Source organism: Podarcis vaucheri, assembly GCF_965113315.1.
Source record: "Podarcis vaucheri genome assembly, chromosome: 6".
Lineage (NCBI taxonomy): Eukaryota > Metazoa > Chordata > Lepidosauria > Squamata > Lacertidae > Podarcis > Podarcis vaucheri.
Genome location: NC_138764.1, coordinates 6,665,450 through 6,693,272, shown reverse-complemented (window position 1 = coordinate 6,693,272; position 27,823 = coordinate 6,665,450). Strand labels below are relative to the sequence as shown.

At 42.7% G+C, this 27,823-nt stretch overlaps 1 protein-coding gene across 2 annotated transcripts in view; it reads left to right on the top strand.

Moving 5' to 3' along the window:
* The window catches only part of ATF6 (activating transcription factor 6), an 88,954-nt gene that overhangs the window by 19,727 nt on the left and 41,404 nt on the right, over nucleotides 1-27,823 (top strand). The window contains exons 10-14 of one of the 2 annotated variants that reach the window (XM_082229080.1): nucleotides 2,274-2,393; nucleotides 8,092-8,205; nucleotides 9,466-9,565; nucleotides 12,412-12,476; nucleotides 13,679-13,790. In XM_082229080.1, the coding sequence (XP_082085206.1) occupies nucleotides 2,274-2,393; nucleotides 8,092-8,205; nucleotides 9,466-9,565; nucleotides 12,412-12,476; nucleotides 13,679-13,790 (511 nt within the window). Of the gene's footprint in view, nucleotides 1-2,273; nucleotides 2,394-8,091; nucleotides 8,206-9,465; nucleotides 9,566-12,411; nucleotides 12,477-13,675; nucleotides 13,791-27,823 lie in introns of both variants that reach the window. The other variant, XM_082229079.1, reaches the window with a different exon arrangement.

Genomic DNA, 27,823 nt, shown 5'->3' with positions numbered 1-27,823 from the left:
GTAGGGAATAATTACATTTTTACCCTGCCTTTCTTCCAGGGGGCTCAGGATGCACATGGTATTAATTTTATATCCTGCCCCCCTACCCAAGTAGGCTAGGACAGTTTTTACCAGCCTCATCTTCCTTTCCTGTTGCTAACCATAGCTTTGTATTACTTGTGCATTGGCAGGAAGCATGTGTGCAAGATCCTTTGCATACTTGGTTTGCAAATATTTTTTCACACCATGGTTTCTATCTCTACGAGGAAACAATAGTTTGTTTTTGAGACACTGTGGCTAATTTTAGGAGGAAGAAAATACCTTTGGAGAAGTGTGGAGTAATGTATTAATGAGTCTGGCTCCTGATGTGCAGAGCATAGCTTGCAGGAGGCTGGTGTTGTGTCTGCAATGTATCCTTGTCATGGGCAGCAGTACATCTATCTTCTGTTCCTTGCAGTTATCTGTGCAAATCTTAAACTCATGTTTTTCCTGGGAATGTGGCTCAAGAGTCCAGTATAATTGCATGTCCACAATTTATTGAAAGGCTATAGAAGGCTACTTGCTAATGAGGCCACAATTTGTGTTGTGAAACACATCATGTGGTGAATGAAGTCATTGACCAGGCATCCAAATAGGCTCATTCATGGGTTTTGTACTGTCTGGTAGAATTTTGTTTGGACAGGGACCAGTGATCCCTATGTTTGATTATTATTATTATTAGTAGTAGTAGTGGTTGTAGTAGTAATACTGTAAAGGTAAAGGTAAAGGTACCCCTGCCCGTACGGGCCAGTCTTGACAGACTCTGGGGTTGTGCGCCCATCTCACTCAAGAGGCCGGGGGCCAGCGCTGTCCGGAGACACTTCCGGGTCACGTGGCCAGCGTGACATCGCTGCTCTGGCGAGCCAGAGCCGCACACGGAAACGCCGTTTACCTTCCCGCTAGTAAGCGGTCCCTATTTATCTACTTGCACCCGAGGGTGCTTTCGAACTGCTAGGTTGGCAGGCGCTGGGACCAAACAACGGGAGCGCACCCCACCACGGGGATTCGAACCGCCGACCTTTCAATTGGCAAGCCCTAGGCGCTGAGGCTTTTACCCACAGCGCCACCCGCGTCCCTAGAGTAATACTGTAGAACTTACTAATTATTTATTGCCTAAAAGGTCTCCAAGTGACTTACAGTTAAAAAGATATATCAGTACATTGCACAGGTGGAAGAAAAGAAAAAAATACTTTAAAACATTAACATTTCATACAACATATAAAAACAGAAACACCCCCCTCCATAACAGCCCCTCCAGGGTTAAGCTGAACTAGCTGTATAAAACTGCATGTGAACCAGTTCAGAACTATGCCAATTTCTAATTTGATTGGGGTTAAGAATGCAAGCCACACCCAAATACGCTCTCTCTGGATTTTGATTGCTGGTACTTCTGTTGTTCTGTAGCCCTGAACAGAGATAGTTAATGACCAGTAACCATGCCTTCTAGCAAGATGCCATCAGTATGTCAAAATGCTAAAAAAATCCAAATACTTAATGACAAAACTCAACACCACACTAAAATCAGACTCGCAGAATACTGTTTTCAACTAAATAAGGTGCTGTTTAGTAGTCTCTTAAAAGAAGACAATGCAGTAACCATATGGCTTTTCCTAGGCAAGGAATTCCATTGGTGAGGCTTTGCTATCAAGAATAGTAAGCATTTTATTGGGGTAGTGAAACAACTTCCATCATCCCTGGCCATTGACCTTGCTGGCTGGAGCTGATGGGAATTGGAGTACAACATCTGGAGGAGTGGAGGTTCCCTTCTCCTGATTTATATAGCAGTTTTCAATGCAGTTTGCATATTATAGCTATAAACCTTATAATAACCATGTAGCCAGTGTGGAGAAGTGCTAAGGCAAAGAGAATAGTGTCTTGCTTAAGTGGGTTGATATTTCAGGTGAGATGGGCAGGGATTTTCCAGTTATAGCTACAACAACTTTTTAAATTACTGTTCTCCATTTGGAACAACTTTCCTTGTTTTATTGTTATAATGGTTCCGTCTGTTTTTATAATTGTGTATGCTGTTAATGTAACCCACCCTGGGACCTTATGGTGAAGGGCAAGTGAGAAATTGTACAAATGCTGTAAATCAATTTAAGATCTGCCTTGGCTAAGGAGTTGCCAAATCTGAACAGTGAACCAATTCAAATGTTCCAGGCCTAGGTTCAGCTAAGCTATAGTATAGGTAAATGAATGGGGGAATCTGGCTGTGGTTCACTCCTGAAACTCACAGCTTTATCTTTTGCTTTCAGTGTGCTTGAATGGGGCCCCAGCTCTACTGAACTTCGTGGTAGTTCTGCCCACCAGAGCAGGCACCTTCTTGAATTCTCTGCAAGGGTACCTCAGGAAACAGATGGCAGGAATAATGATGGGTGAGTATTAAAGCATACATTATCTTGGCTTCCTGTTTCCAGCACCTTATACATACACAGGCAGTAAATGGGTGGGGTTATAGTGCTTAACAATTTCACTTGGACCCAGGGTCCATGATTGTGTTCAATGATGGTGGGTGTATATTATATTTTTGGCTTGGAGATGCTTGGAAAATAGTGAGGCACTGTGCTTCCCAAGCACTTCTGCAGCTAACATAATGGCCTCATCCCACCCCCTTCTCATCTTTGAGCTGTGAAGGCGGTCAGGGCCTTGCCCCTGAACCCCACTTCATCCCAAGTCAGGACTGAGAAGTGTATAGCCCTTTGAGCACCTCTGATGTTCAATGTGGCAAGACTCCTCTGCTGTTCTTTGTTGAGAGGGGCACGGCCTGTGTTGGAAGCATGTTTTTGGAGGGAATTTGACACTGAACCTGCCATGGTAATGTTTGTTTTGGTCACATCCAGGTTGGACTCCTGTAATACTCTCTTGGTGAGACTGCCTGTAAAAAAAATATACTGTGGGTGCAAAATGCAGAAATTCTGACAGGCTCATTTATTAGGATAATATAACACAGATAACTACCAGATTATCTTTGTCCTGATTTGATCTCCATATCCAGTTCAATGTACATCTGAATCTGGCCAAGACCAGGCAGAAAGATCAAAGCTGGAAGCAAACTTCAGGTTGTAGATGGTGGTGGTCTGGGTGCTTGACACTGGAAGTGAGAGAGCAAATGGGCCAACAGTGCAGGAGAAGAGCCAAGATAGGAATTGGGGTTGAAAGGTGCATGGAAGTAGAAGAACTTAGCAAAATATAGGCATGAATTGGAGAAGCAAGTGTCAGGGGAACAGGGGAAAAGCAAGACCAGAATCCAGACTAAATTAATAGGGGTGTGGGGCTTAAGCCACGTTCATTTGATAGAGAACAGGGTTTGACCTGGCGAGTGGGACACATGGCCAGTCAGTGCTCTTGGTTATTTTTGGCCAGTTGAATGTGTTTGAGTGTATGTGGTGTGAAGAGCTGCATTTCTGAACAAAATTGCTTTCCACTTTTCATGTTAAATTGACACAAACCAGCTTTCTGTGTCTCTAACAGGGTTCAGTGTCTGGCTGCATCCTGTGTGCTGACACCAAATAATAATTTGAAATAGTATTGTTGATTGTAGCAGTAGCTTTTTGCTCCAGTTCTTTGGGGCTCAAGAGCTATCCTGTTTGCAGAAAGCATGCTGCACATCTTTCCCCTTTCAGCTTCAGTGTAAGAGATACTTCATTTCTTAGGAGGGTATGTAGATGCCAGCAGAGGCCCCTCTCCTAGTTTTTCGCTCATATGTGCTTTTTTGAAGCACGTTCTATCCTGGTTTCTGTCTTTAGCCTACAGCCTTCCAGGGCATACACTGTTCCAGCTCATTTTCATGCAACTTGATGTTTTTCCATTATGAATCTCTCTAGTATTGCTGAAAAATGTCTTTGACCATCTGGGTCTGCTGTTCTGGGGTATTGGATCAACATACATTTTGTTCAGAGAAAAAACTCAAAAAAATAGCCCCAATTTCAAATAGCTCCTTCAGCTGTAGCCTCCATCTGGAAAATGTGCGCTCCAAACATTGCAGCAACTTCTAGGAGTAAAGTTGGAAAGGCATTTGTGGGCAGGTTAGTTTTCCTTCTGCACAGGACAGACTGACACACTTTATAGCTCTGGCATGAAACAATAGGCATGAAAAGGAATTCAGTTCTCAAAATTGTAGTTTGAGAAGTCCTTGTCATGTCAAGGCAAGTCTGGGATTGTGAAGAACTGTCCCAAAATCTGGAATGGGGATCACACACGCACGTGCGCGCGCGCGCACACACACACACACACACACACACACACACACACAAACACTACACCTTGATTTCCTGCTCTCTGCTACTGGAACTAGAGTTGAGGACTTGAACCTGAAGAGCAGTAGGTAGAAGCGACTTCTTTGACCAGGCAGTGGTAGAAGGCCAAACTCCTGGTATTTTATGCTAGGTTTGACCAATCCAGAGGCTTCATACTGCTTGCCAGTCTTTGTTATACCATTTCCCCTCACCCTTCTGTGCCTGAGGAGGATCCTGAAGCTTGCGTGTACACAGCCCCAGGTGGCTGAGCAGGCTAGGTCCCAGCTGTGGGCCATGAGGGCCCACTGGAGAGAGAGGTGGTATGCTTGGGTGTGTTCGGCTCCATCTTAACATCCAATAAGCAGCACCCACACAGATAAAATCCTTTGAAAATTATCAAGTTGGGGAATTGTAGATATCAGAGCCAGCGAAGTGTAGTGGTTACAGAGTGTTGGACTAAGACCAGGGAGACCAGGGTTCAAATCCCCACTCAGCCATGAAGTTCACTCTGTGACCTCAGGTCCCTCCTTCACTCTCTCAGCCTTCCTCTCTCAGGGCTCTTATAAGGATATAATGTAGAGGCAGAGTACTGTGTGTGCCACCTTGAGCTCCTCGGAGGAAAGGTGGGATAGAAATGAATAAATACAATGTCTCTTTTAATTTGGCCAGTGGTTGCACCTTGATTTACACACATATGTAACTTTCTCAAGTTCTCTTTCTCGCAACTAATGCATAGTTATTTTGCCAGGCAAAAACACCTTTTGCAGAAGAGTCTGCTTTTAGAAACTTTAACCCGCCTTATTTCTGTAATTGTAAGTTATTTTAAACTATTTTTAATATTGTGCTGTAATGTTGTAACCCGCCCCAGGATCTTAGGGTGAAGAGTGGGTAATAAATTAAATAATAAAAATAAATACTGATTATAGTCAGATTATCTAGTTCTTTATAAAATTCTGCTTTCAGCATTTCTCTCGTCCTGCCCCACTCCCAGCAGTTCAAGACAAGGTTCCTTCCTGTGTCTGACTGTCTGAGCATTTCAAGGATATGTTTGCATCTCTTCTTGGTCTGTTTCTGTGTGTGTGCATTTGCTCCTGATGCCCCAAGTGAGCCTGTGGCTTCTGCCTGCTCCATGTATAGCCTGAAAAGCATTTGCCTTCTTCTCTGCTAATGCTCTTTTTGGCTTGTTACAGAGGTTTACTTTAGGCAATAGATGAGATGTGCACTTAATCATCTCCAGATTGAAGCTTTGGCTTTTTCAGCTAATAGGTTGTTCCATCCTATTGGAGCCTTTCCTTTCCAGCGTTTTTTTTTTAATAGCCAGCCACAGATGTGCCGAAAGCATGAATAGCTGAGAATGTTTTGGAAAGCAGGCAGCAAGACAAGAAGCTTTGTAATGTCTTTGCGAGAAAGATTCTATAGGCACAACTGCTTGAAGGAGCACTAGCTGTGTGTCTGCTTGAGCTCTGCAGAATAAATACCATTTGGAGAGGAGCTTGGAGAAGTAAAGTTATGCCATGGATTCCTGACCTGTTTGGGTCCTGTATCTGCTGTCTTGCCTGCATCTGAAATCACAGAGACAGCGGGTCATGATGCCGATGGAGGTGGTGTGGGTTTCCCCTTTGCATTTTGTTTGGCCTTCGCTCCTGCCCAGCCCTTTCCTTCCTGGTGTTGTCGTTGCCTCATCTGTCTTGCCTCTCAGAGCGTTGGTTGGCCTGGCATGGTTTTATTTCATCTACACCTGCTGCCTCTAGTTCTCTTCTCTGTTTTCTCCCCTGCCCTCCACCCTCTCCAGTTTGTCTTTTTCACATTCCATTCCACTGAGACTGCTTCCCAAGGTTCCAGGAACCGTTTTCTGGACACATTTAATGGCCTCTTCTCAGCTCTAATCTGCAGCCAGGCACCATACACTCCTCACCTCACTCTCCAAACTGAGCGTTTGTGGGACCTCCATCCTGCCAGTTCTCGTGCATCCTGACTGCCCACCTTGTGTCTCCTCCCTCCTCCCATTTGCCATATTTAAGGCCTCCTATTTGGTATCTTGCAGTTCTTCCACCCTAACTTTCATTCCTTTTTTTTTCAAGTGCCAGCTTTAGGATGATGACTTCCTAATCTACTTTTAAACCATTATGACTACTGTTTCTCTCCCTCACCACCCCCATTTCATGGGCCTAACTGTTCAAAACAAACAGCATTCAAAATGGTTAGCATCTGCTGCACTGGAAGGGAGTAGTCGGATAGCTATTCCTTAGGGTTTTTCTTTGAAATGTACAGGGGTAGGTCATTTGGTTGAGCATGCGAGCACTGTCTCAAAGTAGCAATGTAACTTAGATGAAAATAATGGTGCCGGCCTTGATGGGGAAGGCCTTGATGGGGAAGTATTCCCTATTGTGGGCAGTGACATGACCGTTGCAGTCCTGGACTTACATGCCTAACAATTGGACAAGAATGAAAATAGCCTTTACGGAGCATTTTTATTTAATTATGTACAGTGGTACCTCTGGTTGCGAACGGGATCTGTTCCGGAGGCCCGTTCACAACCTGAAGCGCCGTGTCTGCGCAGGTGCGTGTTGTGATTTGGCGCTTGTGCACATGTGCGAAGCGCGATTTAGCGCTTGTGCTCAAGCGGCAAAACCCGGAAGTAACCCTTTCCAGTACTTCCGGGTTGCCGTGGGACGCAACCTGAAAAGATGTAACCTGAAGCATCCGTAACATGAGGTATGACTGTATCTCCATCAATGTATATTTAATGTTTATTTTATATACATTTAATATATAATATACATTAAATATAGTTAATACACACACCTAACACACTTAATATACAAAGGGTGGCTCCTTGCTTGAAATATACATTTTCTGGTATTTCTTATTCTATTTTTCTTTTTGCAGGGGGGAGCAGAAAGAGAAGGAGAGGGACTAACCAGGGATGCCATCTCATATTGTTGAGAGCTGTGGAACCCCTTCCCCTCCTCCTCGGTTAATGCATTGCACCTGATTCATGTTTTACACTTGCCACTGCACAACCCTAACACAAAAAAATATTTAACCTGGAAAGTATACTGCATTTACAGTTTCTCTCAGAGGCCACAGAATGGTCTAGCCAGAGAACCCAGCCCCCATCTTTGTCCCTACGTGTTATTTCCCAGACTTTCTTTCCCATCCTGGACAAAATGTCCTAGATTCTTTGAGCGAAACAGAATAATTTTTGGCAATTGAAACTTGCCCATTGGTTGCTTTTAATTCCATTTATGAATTGCATCCCATAAAAATCTATTTAAGCAATTTCATAAAGCAGTTATGCAGTAGTTCCATATATAAAACAATTAAAAAGTCTTCCATACGTAAAAACACTTAAAATCAGTTTCAGATTATGCATGCCTTTATTTTGGTCACTTGAGTTATTGAGACAAATTTGGGCTGACGTTATCTTTTTTGCAGTTTGCTTGTTTTTAAATGAGGATAGTGTAGTCCATCCCCTCATTGCAATAACAGCTTAGATGCACTTGTTTGCTTTTCTCCTGGGACATATTTGTGTCCTGAAGTATGGGTGGTGGTGGGATCTAAAACTGAGGCAGCTCTTCTTTCCACAGATGGTTTCACAGCCTTGTATTATTATATGGCTTTGTATTTTTGATGTTTCATGTTTGAAATCAATTTATTATACAGGTATGCAGCCTATAAAAAAAATATTCAAAGGAATACAAAATAAAATTATCCTATAAAGGATAAACTAAACAGCATATATATATATATATAGATACACAATCTTCACATTTCTTTTCTTCAAGGTATGTCTCCTTTGAACAAATATCTAAGGCTTTGTATTCCCCCCTTCTAGGTATAAACATTCAGTTTCGAATAATAAAGCGTTGATGGTAGTTACGGAGGAACCAATAATATACATTTCTCCCCCACCTTGCCAGCCAATGATCAATCGCACAGAGTCACTCAGGTAAGCAACCTGCTCAGTCAGGATGGTGGTGTTTCGTGTCTGATAAGCCCAAGGACTTGTAACTAGTGGCTATGCAAAGTTTTTCCAGGTGCGCACTGCCAAAGCTTTTAGTTTAGATTCCTTTTCAAAGTTCCCTCTACAGAAATGGCTCTCTTAGACTGTTCGAAGCCCTGTCAATCACTCCGCTATTCCTTCTACCTCTCTCTCCAACATTGCTGTGACAAGTTCCACTACTATACCTGTCTCCTCAGTGGCTGAAACTGACTGGCATTTGAGTGTCACAGCCTAAAGTGCCACAGTTTAGACTACGCAGTTGTTTCAACGATCCTAGCCTTCAGATGCCCTTCGACAAAATGTCTTTACCAATCTACATGGATGGCCTTTACATCTTGGTGCTCAGAATCCGGCCTGCAACCTCACAAGATATTGATTCCAGACATTCTTCAGTATCTCCAACATGGACTAACGAAAGGCTTAAGGCCTAATACTCTCAAAAGACACGTCTCATCCATTTCCTCCGTTCTGAGTGCTACTGGTAGGCCTCCCTTATCCCAGGACTGGTTAGTGAAACACTTTCTCAAGGGTTTTGGTACGTCAACACCCACCAGTGGCACATCGCTTTTCCACCTGAAATTTACACTCAGTCCTCACAGCTCTTCAGAGACCTCCATTCAAACCTCTGTGTCTTGTACCCCTAAGGATCCTTTCTTTCAAAGTTCTCTTTGGTGGCAATCACTTCGGCATGCAGAGTGTTTGAGTTTTCAGCCCTTTCTACACCTAAACATCTTTGTATTTTCCACAAGGATAAATCACACTGTCACTCTGAAGACAGACAACTCTGTAACCCCAATAAAGATACAGATCTAGATCCAAACCTCAAATCAATATTGCTATTACTCAATATTAGTTTTTTAATTTTCAGAATGTTTCCTTATTCCGTTATTGTCTTATGGCTATTTCTCTGAGCTGCCCAGATCTGAAAACTGCAGATGTGGAAAAGCGTGAAGCTCCTGTGTTATTGAAAGTGTAACATTTTCCAATGGCTAAATTACTCATAAAACAACTGTGGTCAGTGAATTGGAATTGGAATTATTGAAATTAACCCAGGTCATTACTGAGACTCTCTATATCAGTGTCACAAACAGCTTTCTGTCTCACTTTTCAATATCTTTATCGGTTGTAGAGAGGTTTATAATGACCCTCCCTCCAGCATATGTTTGTTTCTCAATAAAAAGATAACTGTAGTATTTCATTTTACAGGTTGAGGCATGAGCTGCGAGGCTGGGTGCATAGACATGAAGAAGAAAGGACAAAATCAAGGATGTTAAATAGTCAGCAGCAAAAAGCTCAGCCCATCCAGGTATGTTTATGCTGCTGCTTGTTACCTTGTGCAAGAAAGTGGTTGAGATGGCCAACAAGACGTAGGAATTATTGGGATCAGGAGCTGGACTAAGGAACAGAATGGAAGCTCCCCAGGAGTGGATTGGGCCCTGGTTCTTCCAGTTGCCTTCCCAAACAAAGATATTATATTCAAACATTTTAGGCTTAATTTATGCTTTATTTATACGATGCAGTTGTCACTCCTGTAATCAGATTTGATGATACAGCAGTCATGATTAAATTTGTTACCTGCCCTTCAGCAGTAGGTCTTAGGGCAGATTACACTATTTAAAATACATAATTTAAAATATTTAAACCTATTACATTCACAGGAAGTGGGTGGGTCCTGAAAGCACACATCTCAGGTGCCAAAGGCCAGGGTAAAGAGGCGTGTCTTCATTCCCTGAAAGCTGCATAGCGAAGAAATCAGACACATCTCAATGGGGAGGGGGATTACTACAGAGAATGCCCTATCCTGGGCTGCCACTCTGAGGGAGATGGAACTACCAAGAAGGCCTCCTCTGCTGGTCATAATACCTGGGAGGCTCTGTAGGGTAGGAGGTGGCCTTTCAGATATTTGGGGCTTAAGTTATTTAGGGGCTTGAACACTAACATGACCATCTTGAATTGGTCCTGGAAACGAACTGCCAGTCAATGCAGTTCTTTTAGAACAGTTGTAAAGGCAACCCCAGCCAGTAATCTGGCTGCTGCATTTTCAACTAGTTGAAGTTTCTGAGTCGTCTTCAAGGGCAGCGCCACGTGGACTGCATTGTGATAATCCAGTGTGGAAGTTACCAGAGCAAAGAGTACGGTGGCTAAGTCAGAATGATGTCTGAAGTTCTGTGTCATGTCGATTGCTTGGATTATATGCTATAGTTTCCCTGTAGCCCAAATAATTTGATACAAAAAAAAAAAAAAGTTTTAAGCGTTAATTGTTGTAAAGGATTAGTTGTGTAAAGCACCCCTATGAACATTTCTGTGCACAAAACGTTGTACCTTCAATGTTCCTAAAAGTAAACTGTGGTGATATCCATTAAAAACTGCTATTGGAGTGGGAGACCAAAGACGAGATGGTAAAGGCGACAGTGACTAAATGGGCTATAGACATTGATTACAATATAGAAATGTCTGCTTGAGAGAAATTGGGGGGGGGGGACCATGAATTTCTCTGCCTGCTATCTTATTAAGGAAAACGTACAAAAGATGATGTACCAGTGGTACTTGAAACCCAGCAAATTGGTGAAAATGCACAGGAAATCATCTAATTTATGCTGGAAGTACCACGAGGTAGAAGGAACCCTGATGCGCATGTGGCAGTCATGTAAATATGCTAGAGAGTATTGGGAAATGATCCATGCAGAGTAGTATATGTGAAAAAATGGAAAGAAAAAGAGATACCCACTAAAGAAATCTGGCAGAATAAATTGATAGAATATACAAAATTAGTAACTGTGACTGCAAAATTGAGGAACAAGGACAAGTTACAGATAAGAGAAGAGTGGAAAATAGTTTTGGAAAATATCTTAAGAGGGCACAATATTCAAACTAACCTACAAGTAGGAGTTGACATATGAGCAGCAGATAACATCATATAAAGGAAGACTTGAGATGCAAATGGGTAGAATATCAGGATATGCAGCCAATCAAGGTTTGCTTAGAATGTCATGGAGAGATGGACTAGGAAGTGGCCCAGAGTGCCTTCCATCAGCTTCAGTTGGTAGCCCAGCCACACCCCTATCTGGACAGGAATAGCCTAACTTTTGTTGTCTATGCTCTGGTAACCTTTAGGCTGGATTACTGCAATGCTTTATACATATGGCTGATTCTGAAGATGGCTTGGAAACTTCAGCTGGTGCAGAATTCAACGGCCCGGCTGCTCACCAGAGCAAGATGGTTTGAGCATATTGCACCGATCCTGGTCTGACTGCACTGGTTACCGATTAGTTTCCAGGCCCAATTCAAAGTGCTCCCTTTGACCTATAAAGCCTTAAATGGCTCGGGAGTACAATACCTCAAGGACTGCCTCTTTCCATATCAACCTACCCGACCCTGAGATCATCTTCTGAGGCCCTTCTTTGTGTGGCTCCTCCTCAAGAGGTCCGGAGGGTGGCAACACAAGAACAGGCCTTCTCTGTAGTGGCTCCCCGTCTGTGGAATGCTCTCCCAAGGGAGGTTCGCCTGGCACCTTCATCATACACCTTTAGGTGCCAGATAAAAACGTTCCTTTTTAACCAGGCCTTTGGTTGATTTAATTGACATCCTATGCTCCTTTGAAGTTGGGGGGGCTATTTGGTTCTTGTTTTTATTTTCATTATGTATTTTGTGGTTTTTATATTCTGATTTTGTTCTGTGAACTGCCCTTCGGGTATAGAATGGTGTATAAATTCAATAAATAAAATAGATAAAATAAGTGCTATGAAAAAGGATATATTATGGATACTGTAGGGTGTTTGTATAAAAGCTGTCTAAATGCATAAAAGAAAGAGCAAACTATGGTGATATCCAGCTAAGTCATACACAGAGTAGTCCCATTGAAATCAGTGTATGTAAGTTTAGTGATTTCAATAGATGTACTCTGACTCAGTTGGATTATGACTCTGATAATTCTTACATCTATGTACCTGATTACTGAAGACGATTTTATAGTATTTAATGAGCCAGAAAATTAATTGGGATTCCGTGTTCATATATACAACCTCCACAGAAGTTTTTTTAAAAAATAGATTGGCCCATTGCATGCACACCTCAATAAGATCATGTTCAGTTGAGTGAAGAGTAATTTCTCTCTGTGTAATGACACTGTCTCTCCACCCCACCCCACCCCAGAATGCTTCAGGAGAAAAATCGAATTCTGAGCTGATGGCTCTTCCATACACAGACAACAGTGTTGGGTGAGTGAAGATGGGATCTTCCATCGTAATATTTTGATGGCATTACTCTTCCATTGGATGCAAGTTCCAACATTTTCCCTAGAGAAGAAAATTCCTTGGTCTCCCTTGCCCCAGTGCAGCAATAATAATAAAATAATAAATCCAAACTAAATCCTACTTGTAAAGGACCACTGAAACTTGAAATCATAGTTGTTTTGCTGAAGGCATCCTGGCTGGCAAGACTGACAGTTCCCCTCGAATTTAGCTTTCATCCATTGTCTTCTGAGAATCATTAAGAGAGGCTTCTTCTAATTGGGAGCTATCTGTTAGTTGATTAGTCCTTCACAATTTTTCCAACTCCTTTTTGCAGGAAATTAATATTGTGTCTTATCACCATGAATTTGCAGGAGTGAATTTTATAAAACTGAGCATGTGTGTTTCAGATAGTATTTATTTATTTATGGCATTTATATACTGCTTAATCATTAACATTTCTAAGTGATATGCATAAAAATAAAAAAATACAGAGGAAAAAAAAATTCAGTGGAACCTCAGTTTTTTAATGTCTCCGTTGACAAACATTTCAGAACCAGAACGCCATAAACCCAGAAGTAAATACTTCTGTTTTTGAATGCACCTTGGAAGTCAAACTTCTGAGGCGGCTTCCATTTTGAATTTCCCTATTGTATGGAGGCTTCTGTATTGAGTTTTTGGTTTTGGAGTGTTTCGGAAGTAGAACAGTCTTCCAGAACGGATTACATTCAAAAACCAAGGTTCCACTGTAAAAATTATTCATGAAACCAAACAGAAACACTGCCTTCAAACACCTTCTGCAATAAGAAAGTCTTTGTCATGTGCTTGGAGTTCAGGAAGGAAGGTGCCTGTATAATCTCAATTGGGAGGGAATTCTACAGGCTTGAGCCTGTGACCCTGAATACCTGGCTTCTAGTAGTTATGAGCCATGCATCTGAGCTCTAGCGGAGACTCCCTCAAAGACCTCAGTGATCAGGCAGAGATACAAGTGACCAGGTGATCCTTAAGATATCCTGGACCCAAATTGTTAAGGACCTTGTAAATTAATACAAGAACCTTGAACCTGGCCTAGTAACAAGCCACTACAAATTTTAAAGCGCATTATTAAATAAGGTCCTGTGCTTCATTATAGTGTCCTGTGCATGCAATTCTTCTTGGTTCTAGCATTTTCTTCTCATGTATTTCAGCAGGAACTCAGGGAATGAGCTACAAGTTTATTATGCTTCTCCACAAAACTACCAAGATTTGTTTGAAGCAATTCACAGAAGGGGAGATACATTCTATGTGGTATCATTCCGTAGGGTAAGTGTGTTATGGTTCAATGCAGAACGTATAGAGGAATCCATTGCAAATTTGGAGGGTATAATGCCCCCCTCCAAGAAATCTTGATAATCATTTTAAGGGATGCCATCATTTCTAATCTCTTCCAAAAACTGCATCTCCTGTGGTTCTTTAGTGGGAAGAAGAGGCAGGGATCCATTTATATTATTTAGTCATGATAGTGAAACTGTTTTATAGGCTTGTTTGGGAAGAATTAACGGGAAGAATTAACGGGACGCGGGTGGCGCTGTGGGCTAAAGCCTCAACGCCTAGGGCTTGCCGATCGAAAGGTCGGCGGTTCGAATCCCCGCGGCGGGGTGCGCTCCCGCTGTTCGGTCCCAGCGCCTGCCCACCTAGCAGTTCGAAAGCACCCCCGGGTGCAAGTAGATAAATAGGTACCGCTTACCAGCGGGAAGGTAAACGGCGTTCCGTGTGCGGCTCTGGCTCGCCAGAGCAGCGATGTCACGCTGGCCACGTGACCCGGAAGTGTCTCCGGACAGCGCTGGCCCCCGGCCAATAAATGTGAGATGGGCGCACAACCCCAGAGTCTGTCAAGACTGGCCCATTCGGGCAGGGGTACCTTTACCTTTTTTGGGAAGAATTAGGCTTTGGCTAAGCAGCAGAGGGTGAGATTTTCCCTCTTCCTATGGACCTCTTCACAATTAACAATTTTCCCAGGGGAAAAGAGGAGAACTGTCCCTCGTGGGGACAAGGAGATGCGAGCACATAAATTACCACATCCAGGCCTTTATATCAGAACAATTAGGCATGCACCCAGTTTTCCATTGCACAGATGGATCCTTGCTGTCCTGTCCATCAAGAAATCTGTAAAAGCTTTTTACAGATTTTCAACACTGGTAGTTTCTAATGAATAGACAGTGCAGTCCCAGGAAGGATAAACACAGCAATATTAAACTCTATTTTGTGCTAGTTCCGGTATTCTTGAAAATACCTTTAGGCTTCCTTCCATTCTAAGCAGTGTCGACTAGTTGTCACTGCTGGTGGCCTGGAGAGAGTGAGACAAGGGAGGAAGTCATCCTGTAAGCAGCTCCACGTGCACCTCATAAATGAGTTGTTTAGACTGAAGAGTTAGGCTCAGGTCAAGAGTTTTATGGGTTCAGATGCAGCCTCATTGACTGACCTATAAAGCTGCAGTATGACTGTCTGGTCGTCTTGGGTGGTGCTGCCCTCTGCTTGCAGGCTGCTGTGGCAGGGTAGGGAGTGAGGCCTGGCACCTTAAGCAAAGTTCCACTAGCATGAGCAAAGCTTGATTTTTGCAGGAACAAACACCTGGTGGAATTCCTCTTATTTTATAGTGAACACCCCCCCCCCCACTCATGTTAATCTCAAGAGTAGAGCTTGAGTACCTATTACATTTTTTCCCTGTCTCTTTTCGCGAATCACCAGTTAATACTCTTTTAGTTCTCAAAGCCATTTAAGCTTCCATGACAGTTTTTGTTTTGTTCCTCTGCAAACAGATACATTCTCCCATGGAGAAAGCATAAAAGTGCATGTTGTTGTTGGCATCCATCTGTCTCGAGAGACAATGGAGTGCATCTCTGGGGGTGAAGTCCACAGCAGCACTGAAGTGACCTCCCTGGGGCACAAGCCCAGGCATTGTGTACGGAGGTCCTGGGCTGCCCAGACAATAAGATCCTGCTTTTAGCCTTGCTGATGTAGCTCAAAGGAAAGCAGAGCAAGCTTGGCTACAGGAGGCATACAAGGCACCACCCAACTGTCTTAGGGACTCCACTCTGGATTTGTGTAGGGTTTCTCCTTACTCTTTCTTCACTCAAAGCAGCAGAGGCTTAGGGTCAGAGTTTTCTTTCTCCTAGATGGGCTTCTTTTCCAGATTGATGAGCCCCATCTGTCCCTCACTTCCCTCTGTAGCATGTGCAGAAACTGCCTTCTTGACTTTGGGACCCACTACTGGTCTCATCTGCACAATCTGCCGGAGCTTATCTTCGCATGCAAGGGAAATCCTTAACTCGCCAAGGATTTGAGACCCATTGGCTACCCTCACCTGGCCTGTCAAATCCATTTCCCAGAGTGTTAGGGAAGGGGTTGTACCTCTGGTGGGTGACACATCATGCTCCTTCTGTGATATTTTGTCCACCTTTGGTCCCCACCCTGCATTCAGCTCTCAGCTGTGGCTCCTAGAAGCTGTCAGCATGCAACAGTGGCCACACTCTGGGAAAAGGGGTAAAAGTGCATGAGAGTTAATTAAACCACATTAAAGTTGCATTGCGTGGTTATACCACTGCCTTCCAGCAGATGGCATAATTGCTTAAGTGCTTTTAAGGCAATGGTTTTCAAATGCTCTACCCTTTTGACCTCATTTGGTCTGCAGATGAACCCTTGCATGTTTGCAGGAAACATTTCAGGGCAATGGCCAAGCCTATTGGACCTCACATGAATGATGCCCTCTACATCCAGCTGTTGCCTGTTGCAAAGAGAGTTCAGTAGTGATGAGAGATCTGTCTTCTAGAGAATCTTGTTCTCCATTACTGATCTCCTCATAACTGTATTCCAGTAAGTGTCAGTCCTGTAGTGTTTCCCTCTGTAGCCACCACTTAATACCACCCATTAATAAGGCGGCGGATCCACTCCCGCTAACTGCCCCCCATTAGAATCATAGAATCATAGAATGATAGAGTTGGAAGAGACCACAAGGGCCATCGAGTCCAACCCCCTGCCAAGCAGGAAACACCATCAGAGCACTCCTGACATATGGTTGTCAAGCCTCTGCTTAAAGACCTCCAAAGTAGGAGACTCCACCACACTCCTTGGCAGCAAATTCCACTGTCGAACAGCTCTTACTGTCAGGAAGTTCTTCCTAATGTTTAGGTGGAATCTTCTTTCTTGTAGTTTGGATCCATTGCTCCGTGTCCGCTTCTCTGGAGCAGCAGAAAACAACCTTTCTCCCTCCTCTATGTGACATCCTTTTATATATTTGAACATGGCTATCATATCACCCCTTAACCTCCTCTTCTCCAGGCTACTCATGCCCCCAGGATCTCCCTCTCCGGGCTCAGACTCAGCCCTCCCAGGACACTCCTGTCCGTATTCCTTTCCCAGACTGTCAACCTGGTCTCCCTATCCTCTCGCTATGGATCGTCTCCTCAGGGTGCATGATTCACTTCACTCAGAACCAGTTCTCCTTATCTCACTCCCAATCAAACCCTATTTCCTAAGCTGAACCTTTGCACCTTCTCAAAACCAAACCCTATCTCTCATCTTAAATCCAGCCCTATCTAACTCTCTCCCTCAGAAACGGCCCCCTTTATTCCTCCCCCCAAAGTGCTGTTCCACCCTCCTCTGTGGCTAGTTGACTCTGTAGCTCTGGTGGGAGTTGAGGGGGGCTGGCTCAACAGACGTCGGCTCTGCTAGGCTGGCTCTGCTGTCCGTCACACCCTCACTCTCTAATATGCATAGCTCGTTTCAAATTTGTTTTTTTTTTTTTTGAAAAAATGTTTGCCAAAACCATCTACACCTTTCTTTTTGCGGGGGAAGGGTGGCACAATTTGCATGCTTTCTTCTGACATTTATTTAAGAATTGGAATTAATATGACCTTGCCTCTGATGGAAGAATGTTGTATGTATGAACTTGATGGAAACTTAATTGGATTCTTGAAATGTAATTTAGAGTTTGATTAGAGATTGCATAAATGTTACTGCACAGCAACCCCCCAGAGTACCTACACACTTCAATAACATGAAATGACCCCCTCCCCTTTTCATGGCTTTAAGGGATGCTTTAACTGAAGAAACGCCAGTCTTCTAGAGAGCATTGGAGCCTGCTTTGCTAAGCAGGAGTGTGTGTGTGTGTGTGTGTGTGTGTGTGTGCGTATGCGCTTAAGCAAACACAACTTGGGTGAGAGAGACATTAATCTGGTCTCACCTTAGTCAAACTCCACCTGTGTCTTCCAACATTATTAGCTCATATGGGTAGAACAGGAACATACATTTTTGCTAAAATGAGCATGGAATAGCATGAAGGGATTGAGGTAGCAGAATGTATATGGAGCAGACTGGAGACAATTTGATCTAAGGAGACAGTAGGAAAAGAAGTGGCAGAGTGTGAAGTAATGGGTCCCATGGTTGATATTATTTACCTCCAGGAGCTTCAAAGACTTCCCTTCACTGAAATCTTCCTTAAAAAAACAGTCCAGGCAAAATGGGTGTAAAAATGAGCTCATAGTTTGCTATGCAGATTATGTTTCCTTCAGAACTAGATACTGATCAGGACTTTCCAGTGTTGCCCAAAATGTTATACAAGCCCATCCAAAGTCAGGAGTTTGGACCCCTTAGACATTCTCCCATTCGTTAGATGCCTTGTAACTTAAGAGTCTTTTTTTTTAACATGAACTAATTTTGTTCAGTGCACAGAATGGATATTACTAAGAACAGCAGTTGCTGGTAGTTTTGGAGCTTCTCTATGTTTTGGCCTAGCTCTTAAAGAGGATATCAGTCCACAACATATAAATGTTCCTTTCTATCAAAAATAAGAGAACAAGCACCCCCCCCAAAAAAAAAAAAAATCCATGAACAATCTTGCCAGCAAATGTGAACACTAGGTGAGAATCTTCCCCTGATGACCAATATTCTATGTGGTGGGATTTTATTTCTTATGATAGAGCCTTCAGTGATGCAAGTCTCCGCTTTCAGTGCAAGTAGTAGTACAGCCCAGACAGTTTTATGCCCTCTGTGAGAACTAGGCTGTTGTGCCAATGGGTAGTTGCTCCATTTGATCTCTATATAATTCAGAGCCACCTAACGGTATGAACTTCCTGGTTATGGATCATGTGTGCATTGGCTTAGCTGGGTCATTTCATTTTTAAAATTGCAATAAAAGATGCTATGTTAAAGTATGAAATAGTTATCTTTATCTCTTAGAACTTATAAATATGTTTTTTCCTTAGGAATGAAAATGGGGCAAACCTTCCCCCACAATCTTGATTGAATTATTTGTTAGTGCTGTCAGGGCTCGAATCTGAGTCACCAATTGGCCATCTCTGCTGTGGGTACTGGCAGTCAGTCAACACTGCCACCACCTCTGCAGTTCCTTACCTGGTGAATTTTGGGCTTTTGATTCAGTACACCTCTACTCTAGCCACTCACTTGTCAGGTACCTCAGGGCTCGGTCCTCTCCCCCACGCTCTTCAACATCTATATGAAGCCGCTGGGAGAAATCATCAGGGTTTGGGGTGGGTGTTCATCAGTAGGCAGATGATAGTCAGCCCTACTTCTCATTTCAGTCGGAACCACTTAAAACAATGAATGTTCCTGTGTGAGTGTCTGGAAGCGATTGAAGGATGGATGGCGGCTAACAGATTGAGGTTGGATCCCAACAATTCAGAAGTTTTGTCTCTAGGGTACAGAGAACAGGCAGGTGTGGGGGACTCGCTGGTCCTGAATGGAGCAACTGTGCCCCTGAAGGACCAGGTGTGCAGCCTGAGCGTCATTTTGGACTCACAACTGTCCATGGAGTTACAGGTTAATTCTGTGCCCAGAGCGGCTGTCTACCAGCTCCATCTGGTACGCCGGCTGAGACCCTACTTGTCTGCGCACTGTCTTGCCAGAGTGGGGCGTGCTCTGGTTATCTTCTGCTTGGACTACTGCAATGCGCTCTACATGGGGCTACATTTGAAGGTGACTCAGAAACTACAACTAATCCAGAATGCGGCAGCTAGACTGGTGACTGGGAACAGCTGCCGAGATCATATAGCACTGGCTCCCAGTACGTTTCCAAGCACAATTCAAAGTGTTGGTGTTGACCTTTAAAGCCCTAAATAGTATACCTGAAGGAGCGTCTCCACCCCCATTGTTCAGCCTTGGCACTGAGGTCCAGTTCCGAGGGCCTTCTGGCAGTTCCCTCACTGTGAGAAGTGAAGTTACAGGGAACCAGGCAGAGGGCCTTCTTGGTGGTGGTGCCCACCCTGTGGAATGCCCTCCAATCAGATGTCATGGAGATGAGTAATAATATATCTTTCGGAGACATCTGAAGGCAGCCCTCTATAGGGAAGCTTTTTAAGGTTTGTTGTTGTGGGTTAGTTGTTTAGTCGTGTCCGACTCTTCGTGACCCCATGGATCAGAGCACGCCAGGCACTCCTGTCTTCCACTGCCTCCTGCAGTTTGGTCCAATTTTTAAGGTTAATGTTTTACTATGTTTTTATATAAGCTGGAAGCCACCCAGAGTGGCTGGGGCAACCCAGTCAGATGGGCGGGAAATAAATAAATAAATAAATAAATAAATAGATTGATTGATTGATTGATTGATGTGAGCAAGCAGTGTGCTGATGTCTGCTGTTCAGAATCCGGCTTGTCCTGTTGTCTGAACCTAGGCACATGCTTTATTTCCTCCAAATAAACCACAAGAAGTAACTGCAGTTTCTTTTTGCTTAAGGGAGAATGTTTTCCTTGATCCCAAATAAAATGATGCATTCTATGTTCAGAGTCAAGTCGGTCCAGTCCACCCACATGTTCCAGTACAGGGTGGTCCGATGTCTCATACCAAGTGGGCCGCAAGAGTACTTTGACACGGAACTGGCGGGCCACACACTGCCTTGTTGTGTGGTGGGTGGAGGAGCAAGGCAAAATTTGACACCTCCTGCCAAGCTAGATAAGTAAGGCACCAGGCTTTGGGAAGAAGGTGCAAGGCTCTTGCAGGGTCCTAGAGCCCTTTCATTTTCTTTCCAAAGCTGGAAAATGCTAAATAGGCTTTGGGAAGGAGGAGGGAGAATTCTAGGGCCCTGTCAGAACCCTCATGCCTCCCTCCCAAACCTTGTTTATCCAACTTTGGGAAGGTAGCAGGAGGGCTGCAGTTTGGGAGGAAATCAGATCTTGTTGAGGGCCACCCCAAAAGGCTTTGAGGGCTTGTCCTAGTAGTTCTGCCCCTCCCCGCATCCTATACCATCTTGTTGTACAGCTCTCTACTTTCTGGAAGAAAGTCATAGAATCATAGAATCATAGAGTTGGAAGAGACCACAAGGGCCATCGAGTCCAACCCCCTGCCAAGCAGGAGTCACCCTGTATGCAGTGGCTCTGTTATTCTAAGCATACAATTGGGCTTTAAAAGTGTTAAAATTCAAAGTCTAAGAAGAAAAGAGTGGTAATTTTGAGTTTGCAGAGCAGAAAATGTTTTTAAGAAACTTGGCATTTCCAGTCATTCAGAATTGCTTGAAAAAAAGCCATTGTATTTAATAAAACATTTCTGAGAACCCTCTGGAACTTCATAGCAAGGATTGCTCTTTTTAAAAAAAGTATTGGTTATTGGCAAACTTGAATGATCTGGCAAGGTTGACTTATGGCATTCTCTCATTGGCAGATAATGGAGAAGAAATATTATCTTTTATGTACAAAGTTACAAAAAGCAGTTGGCATTCAGTGGAGCCAAACAAGTATGTTTCTTCCTGTCTAATTCATAGTCTCTCTCTTACTCCAGAAACAGTTGGGCCTATGTTTTTTTTCCCTTTTGCAGATGAAAAGCAGGCAGCTCCAATGCTATGTGGCACATATTTTTGCTCTGCTGACATCAGAGCATGATCTGAGGAAATAATTTCATATTCATATGAATTTCCTCCCCTCCTAACCGATTGTCCTAGAATAGATGCAACACAAGCAGGGACACAGTCACTGTCAGATGCTGCTGCAAGTCCTGCCTCCTTAGAAATATTCCTAAACAAGTTGTAAAGGTAAAGGTACCCCTGCCCGTACAGGCCAGTCGTGTCCGACTCTAGGGTTGTGTGCTCATCTCGCTCAAGAGGCCGTCCGAAGACACTTCCGGGTCACGTGGCCAGAGTGACAAAGCTGCTCTGGCAAGCCAGCACCAGCGCAGCACACGGAAACACCGTTACCTTCCCGCTATAAAGCGGTACCTATTTATCTACTTGCACTTAAGGGTGCTTTCAAACTGCTAGGTGGACAGGAGCTGGGACCGAACGACGGGAGCTCACCCCGCCGCGGGGATTCGAACCACCGACCATATGATCAGCAAGTCCTAGGCACTGAGGTTTTACCCACAGCGCCACCCGTGTCCCCTAAAACAAGTCTTAGACCACCTTTTATGGAAATATAGCCTATGTGCTTGTTCCTTGTATCCTGCCCAGTTCCTTAGCAAAAAGTAAAACTCCTGCCTTTTGTTCTGGCTGATGATTAGCACTAGGCACAAATTTTACATTCTTAAACTTATTGAATAAAATAACATTTTTAATTGTATAGACCTTTCCTGCCTTACAGGTGTGATAGCTGCCTCCATCCCAATGTAGCTTTAGATTCACCACCATAAAACATTAGCCAACAGGCCTGCTAGTTGCTGAAGCATAATGCCTAGTTGCCTAGTTTTAAACAGGTAATGATAATGCTTGCCAACATCTGTGACTGGGTAAAAGTGTAGATGGGGTGTGCATTTGGTTGGGACCTGGGGTAATTCCTGACTGATGTGCAGTTTTCCTTTTCACATTTTAGAGTGGGGAGTTTAATCAATCTTGTACGTTTACATCCTGCCATGTTCCATCCATGCTTGTGAGTCTGGAGCAGGCTTTGTTTTAGCAGCATGTTATAAAACAATTTTAAAGCATGTTATCAAACAGTTTTAAAAATCTGTGTTAAAATATATTTTTGTTCAAACCCTATTGTATGAATGTATGTTTGAAAAAATGGTTGGAAATTGTTTTAGATAAATTAAAATATTAACTAGATATAGTTATATCCAAATATCCAAATAAGTAGTTATAGATGCAATTGAATATTTAGATATGAAACCAAACAAAAAAGTGGCCTTCATGTTTGTGGATGCAGAGAACGCATTCGATAACTTATCATGGAAATTCCTGGGGGAAATTATAGACCAGATGGATATGGGGGAACAAGAGGAATAAAGGCAATTTACAAAGGGCAAAAAGCAAACTTGATAATTAATAATGACATGACAGAATTATTTTAATATAGAAAAAGGGACTAGGCAGGGATGCTCACTTTCTCCTTTATTATTCATTCTAATTTTGGAAATACTTAATCATGACATTCTAAGTGATCAGGAAATAAACTTTATGTAACAAATCATACAAATTAAGGGCATTTGCGGATGGTTTAATTTTAATGATTGAGAACCCAGAAGAGAGTATCATTAAAATCCTTGAAAAAATGCCAGATTTCAGCAAAGTTTAGGTTTTAAACTTAATAAAGAGAAAACGAAATTAATGGTTAAAAATATGGGAGATCAGGAGAAAAAGGAACTACAAGAAAAAACAGATCTACAAATTGTAAAAAAAGTTAAATATTTAGCAATTCAGGTGACAATGAAAAATATAAATCACTTTGAAGATAATTACAACAAAATTTGGAAGGAGATAAAAAGAGATACGGAAATCTGGGCAAGATTGAAACTGACACTATGGGGTAGAATTTTAGCAATAAAAATAAATTATTGATCCTTTTTCAAATGATCCCCATAATAGGGGAAATTGATTGTTTTAATATTATTTTTTTAATAAAATTTTTATTGGGTTTTCAGATTTTATATAAACACACAATACACAACACAGACACACAACCACGAACACAAACATGCATAATGTCAAATCCTTACTTTCTTAACCACTTTCCCTGACTTCCCCACACCTCCCCCTCATACATCCTAATTCCAATAGTTAACTCAGCAAGTTCTTATCTCCCACCTTTACATTATTATTATTATTATTATTATTATTATTATTATTATTATTATTATTTAACTAAATTCTTCATTAACCAAATTTAACTTATACCTCAATTAATTCATAATACTAATCTTTTACGTCTTTTTCTAAGGTCGACCCAAATTCCCTTCCACAGATTTCCCAATTTTATAATAATTACTAAACATACTAACAAAAAAACAACATAAAATTATGCACCCTTTGGATTCAAAAACTCTCCGCCCCCTTTCCCGGTTTCAATCCCCAAAATATGTCCATAATATCAGTTCTTAGCCTGGATTCCTCACGTCCGAGGCCTTCAAATCTCTCTCAGTCCCTCTCTGCCGGTTTAGTTGGTAAATTGATTGTTTTAATAAATGGAAAATGGACTTAACAAAATTTATCTGGCAGGGTAAAAAGCTGTATATTAAATATAAGTTATTAACAGATAAATTGGAACAGGGAGGTTTTGCTCTTCTGGATTTAAGAATTTATTATGAAGCCGCATGCTTTTGCCGGATTAAGGAGTGGATTATGCTGGACAACACAGGCATTTGAAATCTAGAGGGTTGGAATAATAGATACAACTGGCATGCATATTTAGTTTACAACAAAGTTGTGGTTCATAAAGAGTTCCTAAATCATACAATCAGGAATTCACTATATAAAGTTTGGACAAGGTACCAAAAGTTGTTAGAGCCCAAAACACCGTGATGGGTATCACTCTTGGAAGTAATCTCAGTCAAAAAGAAAAATATGGGGGGAAATTGGGCAACATATAGGCAACTTTTAAAAGAAGAGCAGGGCCAACTCAAGCCCTATGTGTGGAAAAAAGATTTCTGCATTTCAGGGGGTTGGACTAGATGATCCTCAGGGTCCCTTCCAGCTATACAGTTCTATGGGTCAGAGTCCTCAAATGAGGAAAGATTATGAGCATTTGTAAAATTAGCTGTAGTGTGTGGATTTTCATATTAATAATTTCATATTGTGCAAAGAAAGGGAATTTATAGGTGCAGTGCTTAAGAGATCAAAGTGTAATACTTAAGCAGAAATTGGTTTGTTTTATTGTTGTGTGCTTTTCAGTTGAAATCTGTTCCAGGGGGAGATCAGATTATATAATTTAGATTTCTAGGGTCATTAATACTAAAGACATAAAGCAATTGTTCTCAAGTGCCTGGGAGTTTGTTCCAGAAATCGATTTTCCAAGGTGCAGAATATATCTGCGAGACATATTTAGATATTATTAAAAGTACAAAATCAGAGATTAGTTTCATCAAGAAGGGAAATGATTTCTCAAAGATCTTCTATTCTGCTTAACATACTGGCCATCTTCCTCAATGCCTCATGAATTTTCAACCCTCAGATTCATAATTCCTTGTTGTTCTACTTTTGTAGAAGTGGCAGGAAATAGAGTAGCTGAAAGAATCTCTGTAGCAGAGAACTTCAAGATGGAGTTGGGGCTGGATTAAGTTTACAGTGGTATCTCGGTTTAAGAACAGTCCTGTTTAAGAACGATTTGGTTTACGAACTCCACAAAACCAGAAATAGTGTCCCGGTTTGCAAACTTTACCTCGGTCTAAGAACGGAATCCGAATGGTGGAAGGGCACAGGTGGCAGGAAGCCTCATTAGGGAAAGCACATATTGGTTTAAGAATGGTTTCGGTTTAAGAACGGGCTTCCGGAACAGATTAAGTTCGTAAACCGAGGTACCACTGTAGTGAGTACTATCTCTAATGACTTCATATAATCATTCCATGCTTTTTAATGTGTGTTAGTGTGGCTGCACGGGTAAGGGACACGGGTGGCGCTGTGGGTAAAACCTCAGTGCCTAGGGCTTGCCAATCGCATGGTCGGCGTTTCGAATCCCCGCGGCGGGGTGAGCTCCCGTCTTTCGGTCCCAGCTCCTGCCCACCTAGCAGTTCAAAAGCACCCCCAAGTGCAAGTAGATAAATAGGTACCGCTGTATAGCGGGGAGGTAAACGGCGTTTCTGTGTGCTGCGCTGGTGCTGGCTCACCAGCTGCAGCTTTGTCACGCTGGCCACGTGACCCGGAAGTGTCTCCGGACAGCGCTGGCCCCCGGCCTCTTAAGTGAGATGGGCGCACAACCCTAGAGTCAGACACGACTGGCCCGTACGGGCAGGGGTACCTTTACCTTTTTAGTGTGGCTGCAGTCCAATGCATTTTGATGAAAGCTGCAAAGACAGGTGGGGAGAGTTGTGCATCAGGGACGCCACCACGTTGTATCTTAATTTGCAGCTGATGAGCGCACTCCAGTCAGATTTAGCAGAATCTTCTTTTAGGTTCTGGCACCCCAGAAGGCAGGAATGGAAGCCTTGAGCATATTTCAGCTTTTCACATGCATTCTGATACTTGTGCTGTCATCAGTTTTGAAAGCTTTTAGTTGTGCATAAAAGCGTGTTCAGTTTTCTAAGCAGTGGTTGCCAGCATGTCGGTACTGGTGGGGCTGCATTGCTGCCCTGCACTGAGCTACCTGCTGCCTTCACCACCCCCTCAGTAACGGGCAGTGGCGTGTAGCCCACCCACCCACGCTACCATGCCAGCCTCTGCTATTCCTAAGAACCTGCAATCCAGACATAATGGAGGGTTGTGGGCTCAAGTGCCACCTTTCTACTGCTCTGTACCTATAAAATGAGAATAAGGGTGGCACAGGGGGGATTTTTACCCTGTTTCACCCACCTCCCCCCATCAAAAATACTGTTTGATAACTCCAATACAACCTTAATTCTGGCTCCGAGTATGGTTGACGATACTGAAATGTATGGGCAGGAATAAATTGAAAAGCTGTTCACTTCTTCATTTTCCAAGCAAGCTCCTTAGAGATGTCTAATAATGTCATTTTTGATAAATGAAACTGGTACAATATGTACAGGAACTACTTTCTATAGACCTACAAAGAGAGAAAATGTTTATGAAGATTGTGCTGCTTCTCCAGCACTGTAAGATTTTCCTCCTTCGCCCCCACTGCAGTCATTTGGTGGGAATGCACCAGTATCCTTACATGACTTTACACATTGACTGCATAAGTCGACAATTGTGTTTTTGACCATTTCCAGCTGCATTTTGTCTGGCTCCCTTGTGTACAATTTGAAGTATTGATCTCACTAAGAAGATCATTGTACGTTGGTTAAGCACACTTAGCACCAGGCAAGCTGTAGGTTTCTCTTGCGTACAGCTGATTTTTCTTTTAAGAGCTAATTCCATACAGATGAAGCCATTCCCCTCCCATGCAATTTGGAACCATGTGTTTTGCCAAGTCTACAATTACACAACAGACAGCATCTATAAAAATCCAGGTGCAGCAGTTAGGGGTGTGTCAATTTTCCTGTATCACAGCACCTCCTGCTGGCTAAAAGAATAGATCTCCTTAATTATTGTATTTTTCTGTGTATAAGGCGCCCGCATGTATAAGACAACCCCTATTTATTTGAACCCAAAATTTAAACATCAAAGAGAACAACTTTGAGCTTTTTGGGGAGGTCACCCAAAGTTGTTGAGCTTTCTTGAGGGAAGTTGGCTAAAGTTAGGGTTGCCCAAACCCAAGGCCAGGCTGCCCACACCAGAGCCCATGCTCATACCTCTGTGCATTCACCATCCATGTATAAGACAACCCCCCAAAATCATTGTCTTATACATGGAAAGATACGGTATAGAGCTCTTCTCATGCATGCAATCTGCATTGAAATCAGTTTGGAAGCTCTTTGTTGTGCTTAAGTGTAGATGTCCAAAAGTATTTTCAGTTTTGTAGGATGCTATGTAATCCAGACATGATAGAATATTGGGGACTTAAATCTGGGGTTAGTGTCACTTTTTTCCTGTGGATAAAAGTTCTGTCCCTGTAAAATTAAAATATAGCATAAGGATAGCACAAGACTTGTGAAGCAAAGCACATTTTTATAAAGAATGTGCCTTTGGTAGGTCTGCCTCTTAAGCTGATGTGTGGTAGATTGACCCAAGAAAAACAGAAGTGCTATATTCTGTTTCAGATATAATTCTGTGTGATCTGAAAGCTTTCATATTAAGCCCAACAAAATATTGTATTAGTTTTTCATACTCCTTGACACCAACATCTCTCATACATGGAGCACAGAGCAGTTTCAGTAAAACAGGTGTTGCTTCTTCTCATGGGTGGTTCATTGATGTGGCTTCCAGCCACAGCCCCATAACCTCTCCTCCCCCCATTCCAATAAATGTTGTAGGCTGCACCATGGCAAGAGATTGAGGAACAGTTGACAATGACATGATCAAAAACCACCCATAAAATAGTACCAAAATTTTAAACAATGCTCTGGAATTATGCCAGGAATGCCAACAAGGAAA